Source organism: Hemitrygon akajei, chromosome 17 (assembly GCF_048418815.1).
Source record: "Hemitrygon akajei chromosome 17, sHemAka1.3, whole genome shotgun sequence".
Classification (NCBI taxonomy): Eukaryota; Metazoa; Chordata; class Chondrichthyes; order Myliobatiformes; family Dasyatidae; genus Hemitrygon; species Hemitrygon akajei.
In genome coordinates, this window is record NC_133140.1 from 49,562,529 (window position 1) to 49,585,362 (window position 22,834).

The 22,834-nt window shown below is 38.8% G+C and overlaps 1 protein-coding gene across 3 annotated transcripts in view; it reads left to right on the forward strand.

The window, feature by feature from the left end:
* mylk3 (myosin light chain kinase 3) overlaps window positions 1-22,213 on the forward strand; it is an 84,780-nt gene extending 62,567 nt beyond the window's left edge. For 2 of the 3 annotated variants that reach the window (XM_073070085.1, XM_073070083.1), the window contains exons 10-13: window positions 2,210-2,338; window positions 10,714-10,866; window positions 16,439-16,571; window positions 18,527-22,213. In XM_073070085.1, the coding sequence (XP_072926186.1) occupies window positions 2,210-2,338; window positions 10,714-10,866; window positions 16,439-16,571; window positions 18,527-18,601 (490 nt within the window). In that variant the 3' untranslated portion in view covers window positions 18,602-22,213. Of the gene's footprint in view, window positions 1-2,209; window positions 2,339-10,713; window positions 10,867-11,028; window positions 13,241-16,438; window positions 16,572-18,526 lie in introns of those variants that run through there. The other variant, XM_073070084.1, reaches the window with a different exon arrangement.
* The last annotated feature ends 621 nt before the right edge of the window (window positions 22,214-22,834 follow it).

The window sequence follows — 22,834 nt, forward strand, 5'->3', positions numbered from 1 at the left end:
AATGTTTCAGTAGCATAAAACAGTGTCTAGAGGTTAGGTTCTTAGATTATGATTATCCATGGAAACGTATTTGGCAACTATTTTAGAATTTGCATGCAAACAATAACACAAACAATAAATTATGTACTCATACTGTTGGAAATCCTGAGCAGCACACACAAAGTGCTGGAGGAACTCAGTAGGTCAGGTATTATCTACGCAGGGTAATAGACAGTTGACGTTTCAGGCTGAGACTCGTAATCAAGACTGGAAACAAAGGAAACATACCATCCCACAAGCCTCTGCATCCAGCACAACATGACTTCCACTGTCTACAATGGGCTCCTACCACTGAACAACACACCTCCACCTTCCGCTGGGGATTGCTCTCTATGTGACTCACAGGTCCACTCGACCCTCCCCACTGGCACTTACTCCTGCAACGGGAACAGATGCTATATCTGCCCCTAAAACTCCTCCTTCACCAGCATTCAGGGCACCAGACAGTCCTTTGTGGTGAGGCAACACTTCCCCTGCAAGTCTGACTGGTACTCCCAGTGCAACCTGCTCTCTATCGGTGAGACATGACATAGATTGAGGGGGGGGGCCACTTTGGCAAGGACCTCCATCCTGTCTGCTGCAAAAGGTGGGATTTCCCAGAGGCCAACTATTTCAATTTGACTTCCCGTTCCTATTCTGACATGTGTTCCTCTACTGCCATGATGAGGAGTTCAAGTTGGAGGAGTTACACCTCATATCCCATCTGGATAGCCTCCAACCTGATGGCATGAACATTGATTTCTATGACTTCCAGTAATTTCTAATTCATTCCCTCTTCTTTCTTCTCCATTCCCATTCTGGATCCTCTCTCACCCCTTCTCTTCTCCTCACCTGCCCAACATGTCCCTCTGATGACCCTCCTCCTTCCCTTTCTCCTATGGCCTACTCTCCTCTCCTATCAGATTCCCCCTTCACTAAACCCTTTACCTTTTCCACCTATCACCTCCCAGCTTTTTACTTCATCTCCCCTCCACCGTCCACCAACCTTCCCACTCACCCTGATTTCACCTGCCTGCTTTTACTCCTTCCTCTCCCCCTCACCCACCTCCCCATTCTTATTCTGGCTTCTTCTCCCTTCCTTTCCAGTCCTGGTGAAGGGTCTTGACCAGGGACGTCGACTGCTTTTCCCTCTTCATAGACGCTGCCTCTCCTCCTGAGTTCCTCCAGCACCTTGTACGTGTGGGTATAAATTATGTGAAAACACAACTGTAAGGTTGCTGTGAAGGTAATTATATTTATCAATCTGAAATATACGGTAAAAAGAAACTAAAATTCTGCCCCCTTAAATTCAGAGGTATTATTCAGTAGCAAGGAATTGAACCCTTAACCCAGGTTATCGTGCGCCATTAACAAATACAATAGCAGCTGTTTCAGGATTTGTTGCAGACGATGCGGTAGAAAAAGTGCAAACCAAGACTGTGACTATTTTAACATCTTTTACATCTATAGTACACTGATTAACTGAATCAGATATTCTTATGATACGGACCCAGCTGTAATGATATTTTTTTATGCCAACAGCTAAATTCTCATGTAAGTGACACAACGAAGGGAAAGCCTTGGTGTGGATTATTCCAAAACAATTTCAAATTCAATCTGAGAGCATGTTCCAGCAATGCTCACTGTCCACTTTACTTGCCTTGTTTATTATGCTAAGTTGCAGAATATATTATGTCTATACTGGAGCACTTCTCTGCTTTCTCTAACTCCACTCCTTTATTGCACCGTTCAACTGTTTAAGGAAAGTTACAGCATTAAGAAAAATGTAAAAATGTGGAACAGATCTAACATCTTACTATAGAAAAAGTGGATAGCCAGAGACTTTTTCCCAGCGCAGAAATGGCTAACAAAAGGTTGATAATTTTATGATGATTGGAGTATAGGAGGGATGTCAGGGGTAAGGTCTTTAGACAGAGAGTGGCAGGTGCTCGGAATGCCTGCCTGGGGTGGTGGCAGAGGCAGGTACATTAGGGACATGTAACAAACTCTTAGATAAGCACATGCTTGATACAAAATTGAAGGGTTATGTAGGAGGGAAGGGTTAGATTGATTTTAGAATTGATTAAAAGGTCATCATAATATCCAAGGCTGAAGGGCTTGTACTATGCTCTAGTGTTCTATATTTTATGCTCTATGCTCTTAACTGAAGACAAATTGTTTCTTTCTTCAGGTATAAGCCAAGAGAAAAACTAAAAATTAATTTTGGTACCCCGGAATTCCTTGCTCCAGAAGTGGTGAATTACGATTATGTTTCATTCTCCACTGACATGTGGAGTGTGGGAGTTATCACCTATATGTTGTGAGTATCAAATACGTTGCAAATTACCTTCTATCCTAGGTGGAGCATGTGAAGGAGTGACTTAAGATTAAAATGAATGAGAGTCAATTTTATTCAGGAGTAGGGAAAGAACTATATTATGTGGGTTGACAGGATGGTCACGTTCTTGCTATTGGCCTGCATTTTTTAATAAGGGTGAAAGAACGGCACTGGTTGCTGATGTTAAACAAAACTATCTGTGAAGATCTGACAATAAATGTGGCATGAATTTTCCCTATCCTGATATTGGTTGGTCAGAAATGAAATAATGGGGTCCCTGATATCTAGTATCAACAATGCTATCAAACTGGCTGAGCAGCAAAAACAATGGAGAAGGCTCGAAGTCCGCGAACTGGGAGATTGAAACTTTTTTTTAATCTAATGCTTTCAACATGTCGCAGACCACAAAACTAGTCGGAACATATGTATAAGATTAAGAAGGGAGTCGAAATAGCAAAATAACATTTCAATAAATAAAATGTAATATTTGTTATTCATTTGAAGATCCAAAGAATTTTGAAATTGTGTGTTTGAAGTGAACTATAGACATAAAAGTAACATATGATTGGGAGTTTGCTGGTTTTGGCTCGTATGCCAGCACAGCAATCAAAGGATATTTGCAGTTAAGTTTGTAAAATTTTGAAGTTTGTATAATTTTTGACATTGATTTTGGCGATTATACAAGGGAATACCCAAAGCAATGGAACAGGGATTACTGATAGCCTCTAAAGGGTTTGTGTGCCAACCTATTCATGAGCATTCTCAGGAATTTGCTGTCAGTTTGATGAAAAATGTTGACAATATCCCTATTATTACAATGGCGATATCTGAATCAATATAACCTCTAGCTCTCTGTTTTTAGCTAGCAGACAAATAACATCAGGAATACTAATTGAACAAAGTCTTTGTTTTGTAAGACCTGTACCAAAAGCCTCATGATTGATTAGCCCTCTGATTTGCATTATTCAGAAGCAGGGGAAACAAATGTGCTTGTGCACAGTGACCCATCTTATTTGATGTCTATATCCATGTTAGGTAACATCATAAGGAGCCCAGTTGCTGTCTGCCCAGATATTTCTGAAGAACGGAAGTCTCCTTCCCCCTAAGTCGATAAGTCAATGTATTCAATTTACTGTTTATTCAAGATTAAACTTCAATCAAACAACATCAACAATTGATAGAGTAGGATACAAAAATATTGATTGGCATTGTCTTGACACTCAATCTTCCCTCCATGCTAAACATTCCCCTCCCCCCTCCACCACCAGTGTACCATAGCAACAGTATCAACTGCAAAGTGCACTGCTTCAGTCTTCCAAGGCTTGTTCAACAGTACCTTCCAAGCTAACAACCTCTGTCTGTAGAAGGGGATGGACAGTGGTTCTATAAGAAAGCCACTATTTGCAACTCATAGAGTCATACATCATGTAGATAGGCCTTTCATGCCAACAATGGTGCCCATCTGAACTAGTCTCATTTGCCAGTGTTTCACCTTAACCTTCTGAAGCCCTCCTATGTTCGAAGTGCCAATTTTTTTCATACTCTACCCTGATTTAGATATACATTACCATATCTTTGTTGATACTGGGTCAACTTTGTTGTGTATTTACTATGTCAGTAATATTGAAAATATATAGTTTGATTAAGTATTCTTTGTCATTTACATAATTGATCATGATTTATAAATAAAAGTACATGAATGGCACCCTGTATGTCATCACACCACCACGTCATAAGTGCACGCCTCACTAAAGTAAAAGCAAAGTAGACAGTTTTCCCAACTTCATGTTTTTCATTTGATTAGTTTTATGTTTTAGAGTTACACAACATATTAGCGGTGAGGAGTAAGATTCAAAATGAACCACAGGTCTAAACCTGTTGAACTGCAGAATGCATTTCTTTACAAGAGGAGGGAGACAGTCAAGTTAAAAAAAATCAGGATAACATTCAGAGGTTCATAAACAGTGAGGATATGATAATGATAATAAATTAAAAAACAGAAATGGCTGACTACGTTGGAAAGATAGACGCATTTATTTGCATAATGCATAACTGGAATATATATACTGAGCTAATTGAGCAGTATTTTGAAGCAAATGAAATAGCCAGTGCAAGGCAGGTGCCAGTTTTGCTGAGTTTAATAGGTGAAAAAGCCTTGAAGTTTAACTGCTCTTACTAAACCAGCTGAAATGAGTTTTGCTAATATCGTGAGAGTAATATTTAGAACAGAAACCATTGTTGATTGCAGACCACTTTAGGTTTCATAAGCAGAATCTAAAGGAAGGGGAGGCCATTTCATCTTACATGGCTGAATTGAAGAGATTGAGCATTGTCATTTCAGTAATGGGTTTAATGATGTAATCAATTTAGTTGGTGGGAACTTACAAGAAAGCATTCAAAAATGGGTCCTAACTGAAGCACAGTCCACATTTATAAGTGCAGTTGAAATCATTATTAATGGAAACAGCAGCCAGAGATGCAACTGATTTGTAGTCAGGAATGAAAGTGGGCATGAACAAAATTGCAATGTCTAAACCGAAACCTGACTGGCTGAACAAATTGCAGGTTTAAAGATGAAGCTTGCAAAGTAGAACACATGCAAAGCCCATGTCGGGCAGACAAAAATTAAACAGGGAAGAGAAAAAGATAAAAAGTCAAGTTGTAGTTTCAAAAGAGTGCTAATCTGCATGCTGTTGATGATAAATCTGATACTGATGAGAATGACACAGGACTGAGTAGCCTTGAGATTTACAATGTGAAAACTAACTGGAGACAAGCAACATGGCTTACACCAGAAGTGAACAGCAAATTAATTAAAATGGAATTGGACACTGCCTCAGCTGATTCAGTCATTCTACAAAATGACTTTGAATGACATTTTAAAGATACTGAACTGAAGCCTGCAGATATCCAACTGAGAACTTATACTGCAGAAGATAACTCCTGTGGGAATGACGTTTGTTACAGTGAAATACAGTAACCAACATGCCACATTGGGCTTGTATGTGGTAATAACAGGTGGGCCAGCACTATGGGGGGGGGGGGGTGAGTGACTGAGACAATGACAAATTGATTGGAGATCAATCTACCATCTGCATACCACACGCCTTGAAGTAGAGTCAGCTGAAAGCAAGTTAAGAGAGGTAGTGGATGATGCCACAGCAGTGTTCAAGGATGGAAAACTCAAACATATCAAGGGAAAAATAGTGTTAAGGGAAAATGCCACACCAAAGTTTTTCCAATTCCCATCCAGTTCTTTATACCATGATAAAGTAGCCAGTGAACTAGAACACATGGAGGTGGGATGAATTCTTCCTAAGGTTGAGTAGAGCCCATGGTTAATGCCAGTGGCTCCAGTAGCCAACAACGACGGGTCTGCCAGGATCTGTGGTGATTTTAAGTTCACCATCAACCCAGTGCTAAAAGTAGATCAATATCCTCTGCCCAAGAGAGAGGATATCTTTGCAAACTTCTCTGGAGGGAAACACTTTGGCAAAGCGTACTAAGCTGTGATCTACCCACAGATGGAGATGGAAGAAGAGTCTAAAGTGTCTCTCACAATAAACACAAAAGACTTTATCACTTATATGCTTATTTTTGGAGTAGCATTTGTACCTGCGCTCTGGCAGAAAGCTATGGACCAGGTGTTGAAAGGCTGTCTAGGCTCTTGGTGCTACCTAGCAGACATCATTGTCACCAGTAAGGATGACAAGGAACATCTCCGAAATCTCAAGATAGTGTTAAAAAGATTAGAAGATGATGGGCTCAGATGCAACAAGTGTGAATTATTTAAACCAAGCATTGCTTACTGTGGTCATACTATTGACAAATGAGGTTTACACAAATGTGCTGAGAAAATTTCTTGATAACAGTGGATGCAGCTACAAAGTGGCCAGAAATGTTCCCAATGGCCCCCCACAGCCTTGCACACTGTTGATGTGTTGAGAAGCCTCTTCTCAAGGACTGGTGTTCCAGAACACTTAGTTAGCGACAATGAACCACTGTTTGTTGTGGAACAGTTTCAGTCATTCCTGAAAATGAATGGAATTAAGAGGTATTATATCTGCACCATACAACCAAGCTACAAATGGCTTGGCAGAAAGGTTTATCCAGCGTCTCGGGAACACTCTGCGAGCAATGTCAGCAGAACACACTACACTGACACCGAATCAGACGCTCGCCAATTTCCTCCTTTCATATCGCAATGCAGCACATTCCACAACCAACAATGCAACTGCTATGTGGTTCCTGGGACGTCCCTTGTGCTCACACTTGGATGTCCCCAAATTCAAACTCAGAAGGAGCATGCAGCACAAAGAGCTGAGCCAAGTCGAGGGCTCCTCGAGCAAGGAGGTTCGGTGTTTCACTCCTGGGCAAGTAGTCTTGGCGAGGGACTGCAGAGGTGATCAAAAATGTGTCCAGAGCTGTCGGAACCACTTCCTGCAGACCCAGAGTCAACACCTGTAACCACCACAGAGCAGGCCCAGTAACGGAGACTGTTTCACAGTCTCAAGTCTCACCTGCCAACGAGAGTGACCACTCCCACCTCCCCTCGTCAAGAAAGATGTTATCCCACAAGGGTAAGAAATCCTCCATACAGTGATTAAATCTTTAGGCCTGAATGGGACAATTTCAAATTTACTATGCTGTGGATGGCTATATGGTAGTTATATAGTATACTGTGTGTATAAGATGACAGGAGAGCAAAATGTTACATATTTGAGTTAGCATGTATTCTATATTAATTTGGAGTTTAGAGCTAAACTGAGAGGAGTGTCGTGTATTTAATATTTCAGTAGTATTGTAAGTAAGGGTCTGGAATGCACTGCCTCGGAAGGTAGTGGAGGCCAATTCTCTGGATGCTTTCAAGAAGGAGCTAGATAGGTATCTTATGGATAGGGGAATCAAGGGATATGGGGACAAGGCAGGAACCGGGTATTGATAGGAATTGATCAGCCATGATCTCAAAATGGCGGTGCAGGCTCGAAGAGCCGAATGGTCTACTTCTGCACCTATTGTCTATTGTCTATATTGTTTGATTAAGCATTAGGGAGAGAGAGAGAGAGCCTGTGGTATGTCGAATTACTGGATGAACCAGTAGTTTTTGGGGTACTGCTAGACTGTGTCTTTATTGATGTTTTGCTGCACGCTTGAGTGCTCGGTGGAGGGTGCTGGTGGTTGGGGGTGGCGGGGGGGGGGGGTAGTTTCCTTGCTGCTGCTTGTGCGTGGGAGGGGAATTTGGGGGGGCAGCTTTGGGGTTCTAACTTTTTAACTGTCATTCATTCTTTGGGGCATTCCTCTGTTTTTGTAGATGTCTGCGAAGAAAAAGAATTTTTGAATGTATATTGTATCCATTTCTCTGACATTAAATGTAACCTATTGAAACCTTTGTTTGTTTAACTAATTAATTAGGCGTTATATATAAAAGTATGTGAATGGCATACCACATCATAAGTACGCACCTCAATAAAAATAAAAATGTAACATACTTGTTCTCTTGGATTCCCATGTTTTTCATTTAATTATTTTCTGGCATTCAAAACATAATAAACTTCACCACAGAGACTGTAGCAGTTGAAGAAAGAGGTCCATATTGACCTTCCCAAGCACAATTAAGGATGAATAATAAGAGTAAGATCCCTGGTCATTCTATCACTGGAAACGGAATCTATAATCGCAACAATTGTGCATGCCGCATTTATGTACTGATAACAGTATAAGAAAAGAATTCTCCTTGTGAAACATAAATACCTTTATAAATCGATGAAACAACCATCCATTTATGAAAGTATTTATAAGTAAGGGCTTCCTATTCTGTTCACTTTATACTGGTTGAGTACCCCTTATCTAAAATTTCCAAAATCCAAAACTTCTTTGAGTGCTGACTTGACATCATAAATGGAATATTCCACACAGCACTGAAGTTCCCACATGAATCTTGGGAACATCACAAAGTTCTCTGGTGCTGCATGGGTCACTGTACTTCACAGACAGTTCTGAGAAGTGATCTCATATATGTAATGAACAGACTTAATGGGAAGTAGAAAAATGCTGCATAAAGTGAAAAATAAAGATCTTGATTGTGTATTGAAAGAGTGGATTGGTCAGCGTTGGAGTGAACATTTGCTGCTTAATGATATGCTAATCATGAAACAAGCGAAGATCTATCATGATGAACTGAAAATTGAAGGTACTTGTGAATATTCAGCAGGCTGGTTGCAGAAATTTCAGAAGTGACACGGCATTAAATTTTTAAAGGTAAAGCATCTGATCACGAAGCAGCAGAGAGATTCACTGTTTGCAAAAGTCGTTGCTGATGAAAATCTAACACCAGAACAAGTCACAATGCTGATTATTTTTATATCTTACATAAAACCTAAAAAGAAGTAAAATACAAATACAATATACTGTCTTTTAATCTACATATGACATCATAGGTGGAGAATGAAAGCCTGCCGTTGTTCATTTGTGTTCAACTGCTGAGCTGCTTTTGTTAACCTGCGCACATTATATTTTCAGAATATTAATGGTATGTAATAATTTTTACTGTTGACATATATGTTATGAACAAGTGTAAGAGAACGACTCCTAACCACTAGCAGATAAATTCAGAGTCGGAAATGAGGACGAACCCAAACTACCTCATTAAATATTCTAAAACCTGAAAAAATCCTAAATCTGAAACATTTCTGGCTCCAAGCATTTTCGATAAGGTGTACTCAAACTGTACTAATGATCGTGTGGCTAAGCACAGTCCCATTACTGAATTTAAGTTTGCAGATGACACCCCTGTTGTTGGCTGAATCCAAGGTGGTAAAGAATCGACATGTGGGAGGGTGATTGAAAATCTCGCTTAGTTGTGCCGTAACATCCTCTTACACAATGTCTGCAAAATCAAAGAGCTGGTTATTGACTATGGAACGAAGAAGCTGGAGGCCCATGAGTAAGTTCTCATTAGAGGATCAAAAGTGGAGAGGGTCAGTAGCTTTAAATTTCCTGGCATCAATATATCAGAGGATCTTTCTGACCTTTCCTAGGATTGGCACATACTGTAGGTGTCATCACACAAAGAAGGCACAGTAGTACCTCTACTTTCTTAGAAGCTTGTATTGATTTGGCATGCCACTAACAACTTTGACAACCTTCTGCAGATGCTTAGTGAAGAGTATCCTAACTGGCTGTAGCGTGGCCTGGTATGGTAACTCTAATGTTCAAGAAGGGGAAAAGGCTACAGAAGGTGGCGGATACAGCCCAGTCCTTCAGAGGCAAAGCTCTCCTCACCATTGAGTACATTTACATGGAATACTGCCACAAAAAGCAGCATCCATTATCAAGGATGCCACCATCCTGGCCATGCTGTCTTGCTACTACCATCATACAGCAGGTACCAAAGCCTTAGCCCCACCTCACCAGGTTCAGGGACAGTTAATATGCTACAACCATCAGGCTCCTGAACCACCATGGATATCTTCATTCACCATTACCACTTTCAAGGGCTCATGTTCTCAGTGTTATTTTGATTTGCACAGTTTGTCTTTTGCACGTGGTTGTTTATCAGTCTATGTCTCTGTGCATATATAGTTTTTTGTAAAGTTCTATTGCATTTTTTCCTGTAAATGCATGCAAAAAAATGCCTCCAGGCAGTATATGGCAACATACAGTATATGTACTTTGATAATGAATTTAATTTGAACTTCACTAAGGTAACCACTGATGTTATTAGCTTTGCAACAAAACTGTGGGTTTGTTATTCCACTGTTTCTGTTAAATAATTGCCTTGTTTTTGTCTATGTCTTACATAAAATGTGAGATTATACAAAAATAGCACCAAATACAGCCAGAAATGCAGCACCTCTTCAGCCATTCCTCATTCAAATAAAACCGGCTTTGTCCATTAACAACAATTCACCTGCTGTTCACTTGGGCAATGCTAGTGCAAGCACATACTCTTATCTTGTTGAAGAATTCACAGATCTTCCAAGGATGTTTCCTTGCAGGGCCTGTATGTTGTGGGGAATAGGCTCCCACAATATAGTATGTCAACAATTGTGCAAATGGCCTTGTTTGTCTTCTCCAGGAGGAAAGAGGATAAAATGGGGAGAAGAAGAAAAAGTAGATTTATACTTGAGTAAGGTTTGTCAGGATTGGGGTATGCTGTGAGCAATGTAGATTATTTTAGCCCTTAGCTGTCTACTGTTAAAAAGCTCCTGAGTTTCCTATGCACTGAATGTATTATGCAGAAAACATGGGATAGGAAAAGGCTTTCTACTCCATTAAGTCATTCCTTTCAGAGACATACTCTTAGCAGTAGTTACTGTTCCATTACAATGAGTGATGATGGATGTTTGCTTTTCCAGGCTGAGTGGCTTATCCCCTTTCCTGGGTGATCATGACACTGAAACCATGAACAATGTTATCAATGCAAACTGGGAATTTGATGATGAAGGATTTGAAAATGTTTCCGAGGAAGCAAAAGAATTTGTTTCAAACCTTCTAGTGAAAGAAAAATGGTAAGACATATAAAACATAATTTTCTTTGCAGTGATTCTTCTTTTTGTAACATTTATGAAGGCCTAAATTTTAATTAGTCTTGTGCCAATACTGATATGCTTTAGTCTATAGTAGTTCTTCAGCTTCCATGGGCAAATTTCTTTCATTTCCTACATCTGCAGGTTTCCTGTGCACATGTGGTTCAAAAAATGAGTTATTAAATAAACAAAATCTACTAAAGAAAATAGAAGAACGCCTGGGAGCAAAGAAAATTTTGTCATTTGGTCTTTGGGAATGATCTGAAGAATTATTCTTTCCTATAAAGGATGGTGAGAAGAAAACGACAGAAAGTTGTGGAAACTTGATATCTAACAAAAGTCTTCTGATAGGTATTGAGGAGAAATCCTTTGGCAGAAGCTAGGGATTTATGCACAAGACAAAAAAAGAACAATGTCCTTTTCCCACTTTGCTTCTATTACAATGGAACCAGTAAGCCCCCCCACTTTAGAAAATATATCTGACAGACATTTAATTTTGCAAATTTCAATATTCCACTCTTCTACAAAGTGTTTATTATAGAACTTTTCAGAATAACAAAACCTTAAAGGGATAGACATCAAAATTATTTAGCTTCGCTTCATTGAGTCCCCAGTTTTGAAAGCTGTCAATATTTCAGACAGACTTTGAAGAGAGCCTTACTAAAAATTGCACATATGGGTCCTATAATGGACACTGCCATTAATGGTATTCTTGAGAATGGAAGGCACCCTCCATTTCCTAAGTTAGTGAGAGCATTAACAATAAATAACTTGCCGATTCTCCTGATACAGTGCTATGAGTAAACCATGGACCTTTGCTATTCCCTTCCATCTCAGCCATGAGATCATCAATACTGTCTCCCACTGTTGAACTTACTTGAGCATCAACAGCCTTTCCTTGGTGCTAATGAGTGGATCTGTGAGCATCTTATCTTTACTCCTAAAATTATGAGTAAGCTAATCAATAGCACCCAGCTAATTAATAGCACCCAGTTGAGGACTGGTATTTAAAATCTTAGCTATGCTCAAACCCAGCATTGTCAAGTGCATTTGCAGGAAATTAAATTGTGCCTCTGGTTATTCTATAATTAACAGTCCAGAGAATTTTCTGGATTCACTATTCAAAGATTTAAAAAATATGTAAAGGTCTTCCTGCTCTTAAGATTCAAAGTAGAGCATATTGGTTCATTGTGGTTGACACAGAATACTTCACTACATGCTTAATATCAACCATAATTAAAAGGTAGTGTGCTCTTGTGAAATATTAGAACAGATACTCAGAGTTTGTTTAAAAACCATAATGTAAAAATGCACATCAGTTTATAATAGCAGTACCCACCTATTTTGAAAAAAGGGCATAATACTCTGGCAACGTATTCTGGCTTCAGAATATGTTGCACGTACTTACTGGTTTAGAGTTTACGGTAAACTGTGTTTATATCGATTCATGCTGTTGTGAAGAAACTTTCAAGGATTGCTTTGAAGGCTCTCAGATTTTGCAAAATTTTACATCATTCATAGCTAGTCCTATTAAAGAAATATTTGACTGCAGCACCTACCATCAAACCCACAATATTTAGACCTGATTCTAAGTTTTATGATTAGCTATACCTTCAAGCAGGAATTCTTAAACCAATTCTACAGAGGACAGATTCAATTTTCCAATCCACCTTGTCTGTAAAAAGGAGTTTTTTAACTGAAAGGCTAAACTTTCCATCTAAAGGTGAATCAGCTAAACTCTGTGTGGGGCGGTTTGGTAGCGAGCGGTTAGCATGATGGTAGTGCCAGCTCTAAGATCGGGGTTCAGATCCTGTAGTTGTCTATAAGGAGTTTGTATACTCTCCCTGTGGGCTTCCTCCAGGCGCTCCAGTTTCTTCCCACATTCCTAAGATGTACGAGTTAGGGTTAGTAGGTTGTGGGCATGCTACGTTGGTGCTGGAAGCATGGTGGAACTTCTGGGCTGCCCGCAACACATACTTGATTCAAATACACATTTCATTGTATGTTTCAATGTATATGCCCTGCCAGATCCAGCTCAAACCACGTCATCAAGTTCATTGATGATACAACAGTGGTTGGCCTCCTCGGCAACAATGATGAATTGAGATAAGAGAGACTTTGACCCACTAACGTCAAGGAAGGAGGTGCGGGGGCATCAGGACTGGGACTGCTGGAGTGGGGAACAGCTTCCACATTGCCAGTCCCCAGTGAGTCTAATGACTATCCTGCCACCACCAAGGTCTTGTCACTAGGACAGTGAGCTGTTTATTGTGCAACAGACACAAAATGCTGGAGGAACTCAACAGGCCAGCCAGCATCTATGGAAAAAAGTACAGTTGACGTTTCAGACCAAAAACCTTCGTTGACTGTGCTCTTTTCCTAGATGCTGCCTGGCCTGCTGAGTTCCTCCAGCGTTTTGTGGGTGTTGCTCGGATTTCCAGCATCTGCAGATTTTCACTTGTTTGTGAGCTGTTTGTTTACCTGTGCTGCACACTTCACATGCATTTTAGATTATATTTTATGAACTTATTTATGGTGATATTTTGTTTTATCTACTGTGTGTGATATATGTATTATGGGTATACCGTGGTCTGGAGGAACTTTGTTCTGTTTGGTTATATCTATGTTCAGCCCAGTGATTATAAACTTGAACTTGAACATGATAAATAAAGCTAATCCTTAATCTTCAATCTTTAATGTTTTTAAGTTGTTGATAACCAAATTGTTGGAACTAGCTTCAAGAAGTTGCTGGCTAATATAAAGTAACAATCCATAAATGGCCCAGATCAGTTCATCGTCAGTTTTAAACTGTGCATCAACGTGGTAAAAAATCAGTCTGACACATGCTAATGTCACTAGATCGTGCAGCAACTTTTATGGAAATACATTTTCACACGCAGGTAATGTAAATTTTTCTCAGAAGCAACGCACACAAGATGCTGGAGGAACTCAGCATGGCAGGCAGCATCAATGGAAAAGAGCAAACAGTCGATGTTTGGGCTGAGACCCTTCATCAGAACAGTTTAGCCTTTCCCATAGATGCTGACTGATCTGTTGAGTTCCTTCAGCACTTTGTGTCTGTTGATTTGGATTTCCAGCATCTGCAGACTTTCTTGTGCTTGTAAACTTCACTCTACCTGGTTGAATATAGTGGATCCTGGTTAACTGGACCATTGGTTAATCAGGCAGCCATTTTGTTTGGGGCAACACTTAAAGGACAAAAACCAATCGAGAAGATAACCTGGATTCCTTTTGTTTATTTGGGCTGCTTAATTGGGACAGGGGACTGTTGCTGAAGTCCCTGACCAGCTTCAATCACATGCCCTTTCATGGCTGTCAAGACGCTGTGTCATATTTAGAGTGAAGTCTTTAAATGCCATCAGTTGTGTGTGTTTCTGTTCCAAAAGCAGTGATTTTTGTCATTGATAGTTGGTGAGAAATAAGCAGTAAGACAATTCAGAACTGCTTTGCTCACTGCAGATTTGGGCATTGAGGCCAGAAGTGAAAATGAAACAATTTCACTACTTCAACAAGTTAGGAACTACAATGAATTTGAAAGTATCAACAATCATCTTGTCTATAACAATGAAAATAAAGCTTTGGAGGATGCAGTTTTTGAAAGCATTGTATGAAAGCAGTCCATTATCTGCACTAGGTGTCTGCGCCGGTTTTGTTCCTTTACAGTCCATTGGTGGCATACAGTGGACGAATTCCTCCATCGATAACTATTAGGAACTACAGTTTTATAGTACCCGATTAACTGATGGCCCAGTTAACCAGAATCCACTGTATACAACTGAGTAAAGTTAACAAGCATGAGAAAATCTGAAGATGCTGGAAATCCAAAGCAACACACAGAAAGTGCTGGAGGAACTCAGCAGATCAGGCAGCATCTATGGGAAAGGGTAAACAATCCTGATAAAGGGTCTCAGCCCAAAATATTATATTACAGTTTTATAATACTGTAGTACTGTAGTAGTATTGGTAGTGTCCAAATTTGTTCTGTATTTCATTTAGATACATAATTTGTTCCATAGTTAAATGGTAGTTTGTCATTTTTGTACATTTTTAGCTTTTTCATGAAACTTTGACCAAATGGGGCAGCCATTTAATTGGGCCAAAATGTACTGGTCCCAATGTGTCTCAGTTAACCGGAATCCACTCTTTTTAATTTTGTGTAGGTGGATATCTCCTTCCCAATTATAGCAAAAGGCCAGCAAAACACATTTGGCCCTAATGTTACAGTTCACAGCTAATCATAAATTACTGTGTGCCTTGGGGCACAGAACCAGCTTCCCCTCTGTTGTCTCATTGCTTCAGCAAAATGGAAGACCCCACTCAGCCTGGCCATTCTCTCTTCTCCCCTCTCCCGTTTAGCACTAGAAACAAAAGCCTGAAAGCTCATACCACTCGGCTCAAGTTCAGCTTCCATCCCACTACTATCAGACTCACAGTTCACCTTGTTACGATCTTGCACTTTATCATCTACCTGTACTGCACTTTTTCAGTAGCTTTTACACTTTATTCCTCATTATTGCTGTCTTATTCTACAAACATTTGTAGCTTAATGCACTGTGTACTGCATGAACAGTACACAAAGCAAGCTTTTCATTTAATCACGGTATTATTGAACCAAACGATGCATTTGACCGGTAAGTCCTGTACAGTATTTTTCAATGTCCGCCTCTCATTCCTCTAGAGACAGTATTGATCCACACTACTTTTCTCTTTGTAAAGTATTTCCTCTTCCCCCTCCCCGCAACCAGTCCAATAAACCAATCTGGCACATCCTCGATGCACATACACTATTCCAAATAGTAAACATCATGAATGTGGGGACCAGACCTGTATTCAATAGTTCAATTGGTGTCCCATCAGACCCTATATAATTAGAAGGAAAATGTCTTTATTCTTGTACACAAATCCTCTTGCACTAAAGGCTAGCCTGACAATTTCCTTTCCAATTGCTTACTCTATTTGCACGTTAACTTTCACTGATTTATTTACAAATGTGATCTGCACAACACTTTTCAGTTTTTTCACAATTCACCTGTTTTGCACATTATATTTCCATCGGTCCTCACCTATTCTCTTAATCTGTTTATATCCTTCTGCAACTGCTTTGCATCTCTTCACAAATTGCACTATGATGTGATCTCACTATGGCACTTCTTAAGCTGATATTAAGAATTCTGAAATTAATTGAATTCTCCATTGTGTTAATTCTAACCCAGCTGGAAAAGGCTTTGCTAATGCTGGAATCAGAGGAATGGTATTAGATGAAAGCCACAACTTATTTTTTTTCAATAACATTAATGATGTAAATACCCATTAAATCAACATGGACTTGATGGGCCAAAGAGCCATGCTGTAGTGTTCTATGACTTCTATCAGAGCATCTGTGGAGCAAGACTGATATTTCTGGTCAGTTACCTTTCAAAAGAAATCAGAACCAAGAACTGGTTTTTGGATTTTAAGAAAATGGTGTTGATATTATCTAATGACTTGTGTTAATTTGCTTCCAGTGCTAACACTATGTTTCCAATATTACCAGTGGCAGATTCAGTGCGTCACAGTGCCTGAAACACAAATGGCTGAACAACTTAACAGAGAAAGCAAACAAGTGTAGAGTCCGCCTTCGATCTCAAGTGATGTTACAGAAGTACATGTTACAGCGCCTATGGAAGGTAATATGTGGTTCACTTTTGTTTAATTGATTTTGCCCATGTGAGAAATAGTAAATTCTGTGCACATGCTCATAAAAGTTAATAAAAATCCACTTTAAGGTTCAAATCTGAAATTTAGGAACTCACTGCTTATAATAACAAACCAAAGTCAATCCTAAGCATGCTCATTTGAGTGCTGGATTCATGTGCAACATATTGGGCCTTATTGTGCTTACAGTTACTGACTGTTCTGCACAAGATCAGCTGCTAATGCGTGACAGAATTCTTGACTTCCGTGCCTGCACTTTATAGCGCCAAAACTCAAATGTACTGAAGTTCAGATGCAGGTGAACCTGCTTTAATCCAGCACTGAGTCAATGAGTAATTGAATATGGCTTCAAATAAATTAAAAAGTAAAATTGTTCAAGAAGTCTTGATTGACTATTTAATGGTTTCCCACTGCCATACCTCTGATCATCAGAGGCAGAAACAATACACCAGGCTTTTAACGATCTGGGTTGTCAGAATGATATCAGGGTGGTTCCTTAAGGTTGTCATAGCTGGTAGAGGTGGTAGTGCTAAATTCTCACTATCTATTAAATGCTCCCAATGCCATGCACCTCAAATTGCCTCTGACAGCCAAGTCTAGCTCTACTGACAGAAGGGGCAAAGGTGGGTTAGTGGCCTTCGGGCAGAAGGGGTGCATTAGCCGTGGTTGGCAGGTCATCCAAGAGAAGAATCTGAAAGCTCTGCTGCCTTGCAGCTACATCCACCCATGGGGAAGATTTCAGGAGTAAACCTTGAGGAAAAAACCTGGAGCTGGGGTCCCTAAGGCAGTCCTACCTTAAGTTCAAAGCTGACTGGCAACTCCTGTGATGCTGCTGGTGCCAAACTGTATCAGACTCTGCTGTTTCTTTGGATTCATCCGCTGGGTGGAGAAGGGGAGTCTGCTGCATGGGCAACAGTTAGGATACAACATCCATGTCCGACCCCAGTTAACAGAGGTTCTCACATCACATCAGGGTCGTTCTGTGGGTCAGGCCTTACTTTCTGCTGTCAGTAACCTGGTTACCACTCAATGATTGCAGCTGTGAGATGGAGGCTATTGGGAGTAGAACGTCTGCAGAAGCTAAGTACAAATGTGGACATCCTGTGAGAAGTGAATATGAAGTGTTGGCTGGGCTCAGCCTGATCCTGTCTTTTTGGGAAATTAACCTAAATTAATCTGTAATAATGGACATATTCTATTTTATGCACAATTTATTATAATAATCTATACTTCTGGGCACAGAGGAATACTATAACAAAGGATGTTGTGTTAACATTCTATGCTTTCTGGCCAACTCTTTCTGTGATATTTGTGTAGTTCACATATGCTGTTAATCCATTGCTATCCCAATTTGCTTCGACTTCTGTGTGCATCCTGCACTAAGTCTTGAAGGGGTGGAAAAGCAAGCCCTACACTAATCCTGTCTTCAGTTGATGTCAACTTTCCAACAAGGATCACAAATTGTGTTTCCCTTCCCTTCATTAAGTTGGGACATTCACTGAGATAAACTGAATAACCCCATACTCTTGATCAGACCATGACTGTACCATACTAGGTGTATTTTACCTACCATAATAGGCAAACATGTACAGTTAATTTTTTCCTGCAGGCTTTTGTAAAATATACTAGCTCGAATCAAACGACCCAATTATACCACAGCCCCAGAAGAATATAGTAAAGATATTTTTCTAAAGCATGGTTTCAATACCTTGTGTGGCTCCATTATTTCTACCACCTACATGTTACTCCTGATTACAATGGTGATACTAATAGGAGGAAAAAGCAAAGTTAGATTTATACCAAGTATACATAGTGTTGTCATGGGATGTTACTGCATATAATAAAAGGTCACATAGCAGAAGAATAAAATGCTAACACTTTTAGAGTGCAGGCAAGACTAATGATTAATTTTCATTTGTGCTTACAGAAAAATTATTACGCAGTTGCTGCAGCAAACAGGTTCAAAAAGATCAGACAGCAGAGTTTGTGCAAGAACGCTTAGCCCGTGATTTGGGATACAGCAACAGAAGAAATGGTACAGCCTGGTAAATAACAAATCAGGCGCTTTATCATCACAGAATTGGAGGATCTTCCTTTTGTATGGACTACATTCAGATGCTATATTTTAAACATTTAAGCAGCTGTTCATAAAAATTTGGCCAAACTGAATGATGAAATTCATATGACCTTTAAAAGCAGAAATATGGAAAATACTCTTTTTCCCCAAAGATTTACCAGATCTGGTAGCACCTTTACCTTTCTAATGAAGAGTCATCACTCAATAGATGCCTCTTAGAATGCTATGCAAAATTATAATTACGTAAAGTCAACCTACTAACCAATGACTAGAATGCAATTTGACACGTTGACAATATGAGAATCTGATAAGAATGAATTTAAAAAAGAATGCTTCATCCTACAATGAAGCAGACTGAAAATTGCTATAGATTAGTTACTAGAAAATTGTACTAGACATTGAACAATAGAAAGTGAAATTAAATCCCTGGAAGGATGAATCACTAGCAACATAATCCTTCAGTAATCTTTTTTATTTTTTTTTAAAAACACTTTAAGCTTTATTACTAATGTTAATTTAGGTGCAGGGTGTTTTATACCTGACAACCAAAATGTTACTACAGTCAAGTATAAGTCATAGGATTAACCAAAGTGAGTATATAGATTGGCATTAACAGTGTCATAGATTTTTTCCAGGTAAAATTTGCTTTATTGCTAACATTATATCATGTATTAACATTTTGGAAACATTAATATCGAGTTTCTGAGGAACATTCAAAAGAAATTGCCAGTAGCTTCGCATTGTGATGAATACGTCATTTTTTAACCTGTTTATTGTTTTCTAGATATTACTGTGTTCTGAGTAATGTTGGAATGGCAAAGAAAATGAATGCAACCAAGTAGCCTCTTAAAAATAATACTGGGCATTGTTCCCCACCCTATCTTCTTAACACAATTAAATTATATCCTTTATCAGCCTGAATTCATCATTGGGGAAATGATAATAAGTGTGTTTTTTTAAGTCTATTAAGTCAATAGCAATTTTTTACTTGTTTAACATCAGTAGTATCAATATTGAAACTATTTATTAGAAATTTAACACAATTGCAAAGACAACCGTAATTAATTTTTCAAATATTAAACCAAGTAGATGCTGCTCTAGAAAATTCTATGAATTGATTTTTGCTGTAGAAGATGTATAGTGCTATAAATAGAAGTACTCCAAGAGGCACAATAATGTCATATCCAAAAACTCTCAGCAGTACTAACCTTCAGTTGACAGCTGATGAAAGAAATGGGCTATTAGTCACTATGGCAATGCAAGACTTATGGTCAGGTACCAGTCTCCTGTAAACCAATTGATTCTAACGTTACTACATTAATCTCCCTGCCCTTTCCCATTCCTCCCATGCAGCCCCACATTATTTTCTGTGCTAGTTATGAAAATATAAGCAGGCTTAGGCAATCCTGGTATTTGTGCTTAATTTGAGATCTGAGATTGGAGAGGTTTTGCGTGAACAGTATCTCTTCCACTGGAGAGTTTATAATGTGATTATCAAAATGGCAGAGGAGGAGACTTCCCAATCACCTAAATGCCTATAATATAGGACAAGTTAAAATCAAACATTTTTCTTTTAAAATTCATTTGAATGTTCCAAATAGAAGTAATCTGAAATGCATTTTCGAAGCATATACAAGAAAGAAAGACCCAAAGCTTTCACATCCTCTTTAACCCAATTTGCATGTCTCAGAATCCTAATAAAGGTAGAGGTGGTTACTGACAAATTCACAGATGTTTGTGCGATATATGCCAGCTTCTGCATTCAAGTTTCGGTCAGCACCAAAATGATGATTCTGGTCCTGAAGGCAAGGTTCCTTGAGAGACCCAAAGAGCAAAACAGTCTGAGAGTTTCCTGACTGATTTGCTCTACACAATTCAACAGTTCAGAAGGCCAAGTAGAAAACCCTGGCCAAAATGGATATAGGATTCAACATTGTAGAATTCACAACTCAATAGAAATACACAAACATTCACTGAATTATTGTCACTGCCCTGTATACATACCCTTAAAAATATCTTCAACACTCATGGCTCTTCTTTTCCTGCAAGAATACTAATGCCTCTGTGTTTCAGAAACTAACTAGGCCACTTTATCTCAAAACATGATCTCAAAGAAAACTCACAAGCTTTGTGCTATTTCGGTTATGTCTCTTTAGGCTTTGTTAAGAGGACTGGTATGTAGTAACATTCAAAGGAAATAAAAACCTTATTTTACAAATTCACAGTGATAATTGCAAGGGTTTAATAATACTCTTGGGATCTTAAAAATCTCAGCAATTGGCCCCTGAATATTGCAATAAATCATTCTCTCCGGAACCTGAAAGCTCCAGTAAATAGTAGAAGAGAGGACGATCAAAGCATGTCCCAGGTTCCAATAGACTGGCCTACTGAGTTTAATCCTAATCTCTGGTACTGTCTGTATGAAGTTCACCTTGTAACCGAATAGAATAGTAGGCTTATCGGGCACTGTGAATTAGCTATAGGTGAGAGGAAAAATCTAGGGGAGACACAAGAGTAATGTGGGAAGAACAAAATTTTGATGAGTACAGGATTAAATTAACAGGTGATTGGTTCATATTTGGTTGACTACAAGCCAGCTGTTACCCGGCTCAGTGGCTATGCTACCTCACTCTAAAGTCCCTAAAGTTGGGCAATGTGTACTGGCATCAATTTTTGGGGTTGAAGCTGTGAAATCAGTATTCACTGCCTGCTATAGAAAAGAGCTATCATTGTTACATTTAAACACAATATTTTTGGACTATACAGTGAGGACTTTATAACTTTCCTGAGGAAAGTGGAGATACTTTGTGTATCATTCTTCAGGAAAATAACTTCTTTACATACAACCAGCACAACATTTTGAATGAAGCAGTTTGATAAATTCAAGGATTTCAAAGCTTAGGAAGAAATAATTCACCTTCTCACCGGTTGCCCAGCAGTATCTTTCAGACTGTGATAGCAATTGCTTTGTATAACTGAATGTAACAGTGGTATACTATGAAAAATGACACCTCTAACAGCGCTGGATGGCCCATAGGTAAAATGCTAGAAATTAACACATCAATTAACTATACAGCCACCGATGCACCTCACTGAGCCGATAGTTTCAAGAGGAGCAAGTGACTTGATTTATGTTCTTGTGGTCTATATTTCAGAATAGTAAGGTCGTAATGCAAAGCTGGGGAATGACAGCAATATTGAAACTGCACGTTTTAACTTCAACAGCTTTATATAAAACTAGAACGGAGAAAGTTTTACCTGCATGCATATTTAAGAAACTGAATTAAGAATATGTATTGCTGCTTTTTTTTTTGGGAATTAAAATGTGAACTGCATGAAATTTATGCCTATGAATATGGAACGTTATTTTAGTTTTCAGCCATCACAGCTTCCATAATTCAGTAAAAGTGTATGCATGACCTTCCATGAAGGCAAACTTAAAAAGTTAATTTTATAGCTAAAATGTGTTGAATTTTTGCAATGTCTAACTTTGAAATATAACACAACATTCAAAAATAAAGCACCTCAAAAATGTAATTGTTCTAATTATTTGTCTCTTATAAACACATTTTATCGAAAGGGTACAAACAAGACAGCCATTATGTCCTGACAATTACAACTCTGGGAATATCCCCAAGCTCTGTTACATGTGCAGTTCTAGAAGCTGCTGTCAGTGATTCTCTGCTCCTTCACAGGGAAAACTATCTTGCAACTTTATCAAATCTGATCTTTGGAAATTAGTAAACTGACAAGAATTTCAGGTATTTCTGAACTACTTCATAGCAAATTAAATCCCTAAAACACTCCGCTTTTATTACATAAAGTGTGAATAAGACTTTAGTGGTGAATTAGACATAATTACTATGCACCAACCTTTCCAGCCCTAAAAAGTCTAACCTCACATCATTACTTAAAAAAATACTGTTCTTTTAAACTAAATAGATATTAAATGGATTTCTCTGTTACTTCAGCCTTGACCTTAATCTCATTGGCATCTTCCAATATTTTCTTTGTATTTGATAGAATGCTAGCAAAAAAAAGTGCTTTTTCACTTCATGTTCTGTTAACTGAGTAGTTTTTAAGATGATTGGTTGATTAGTTACTTTATGCAACTTAGCAACAAGCAACCATTTAAATAAATCCCACATAAAAACAGAA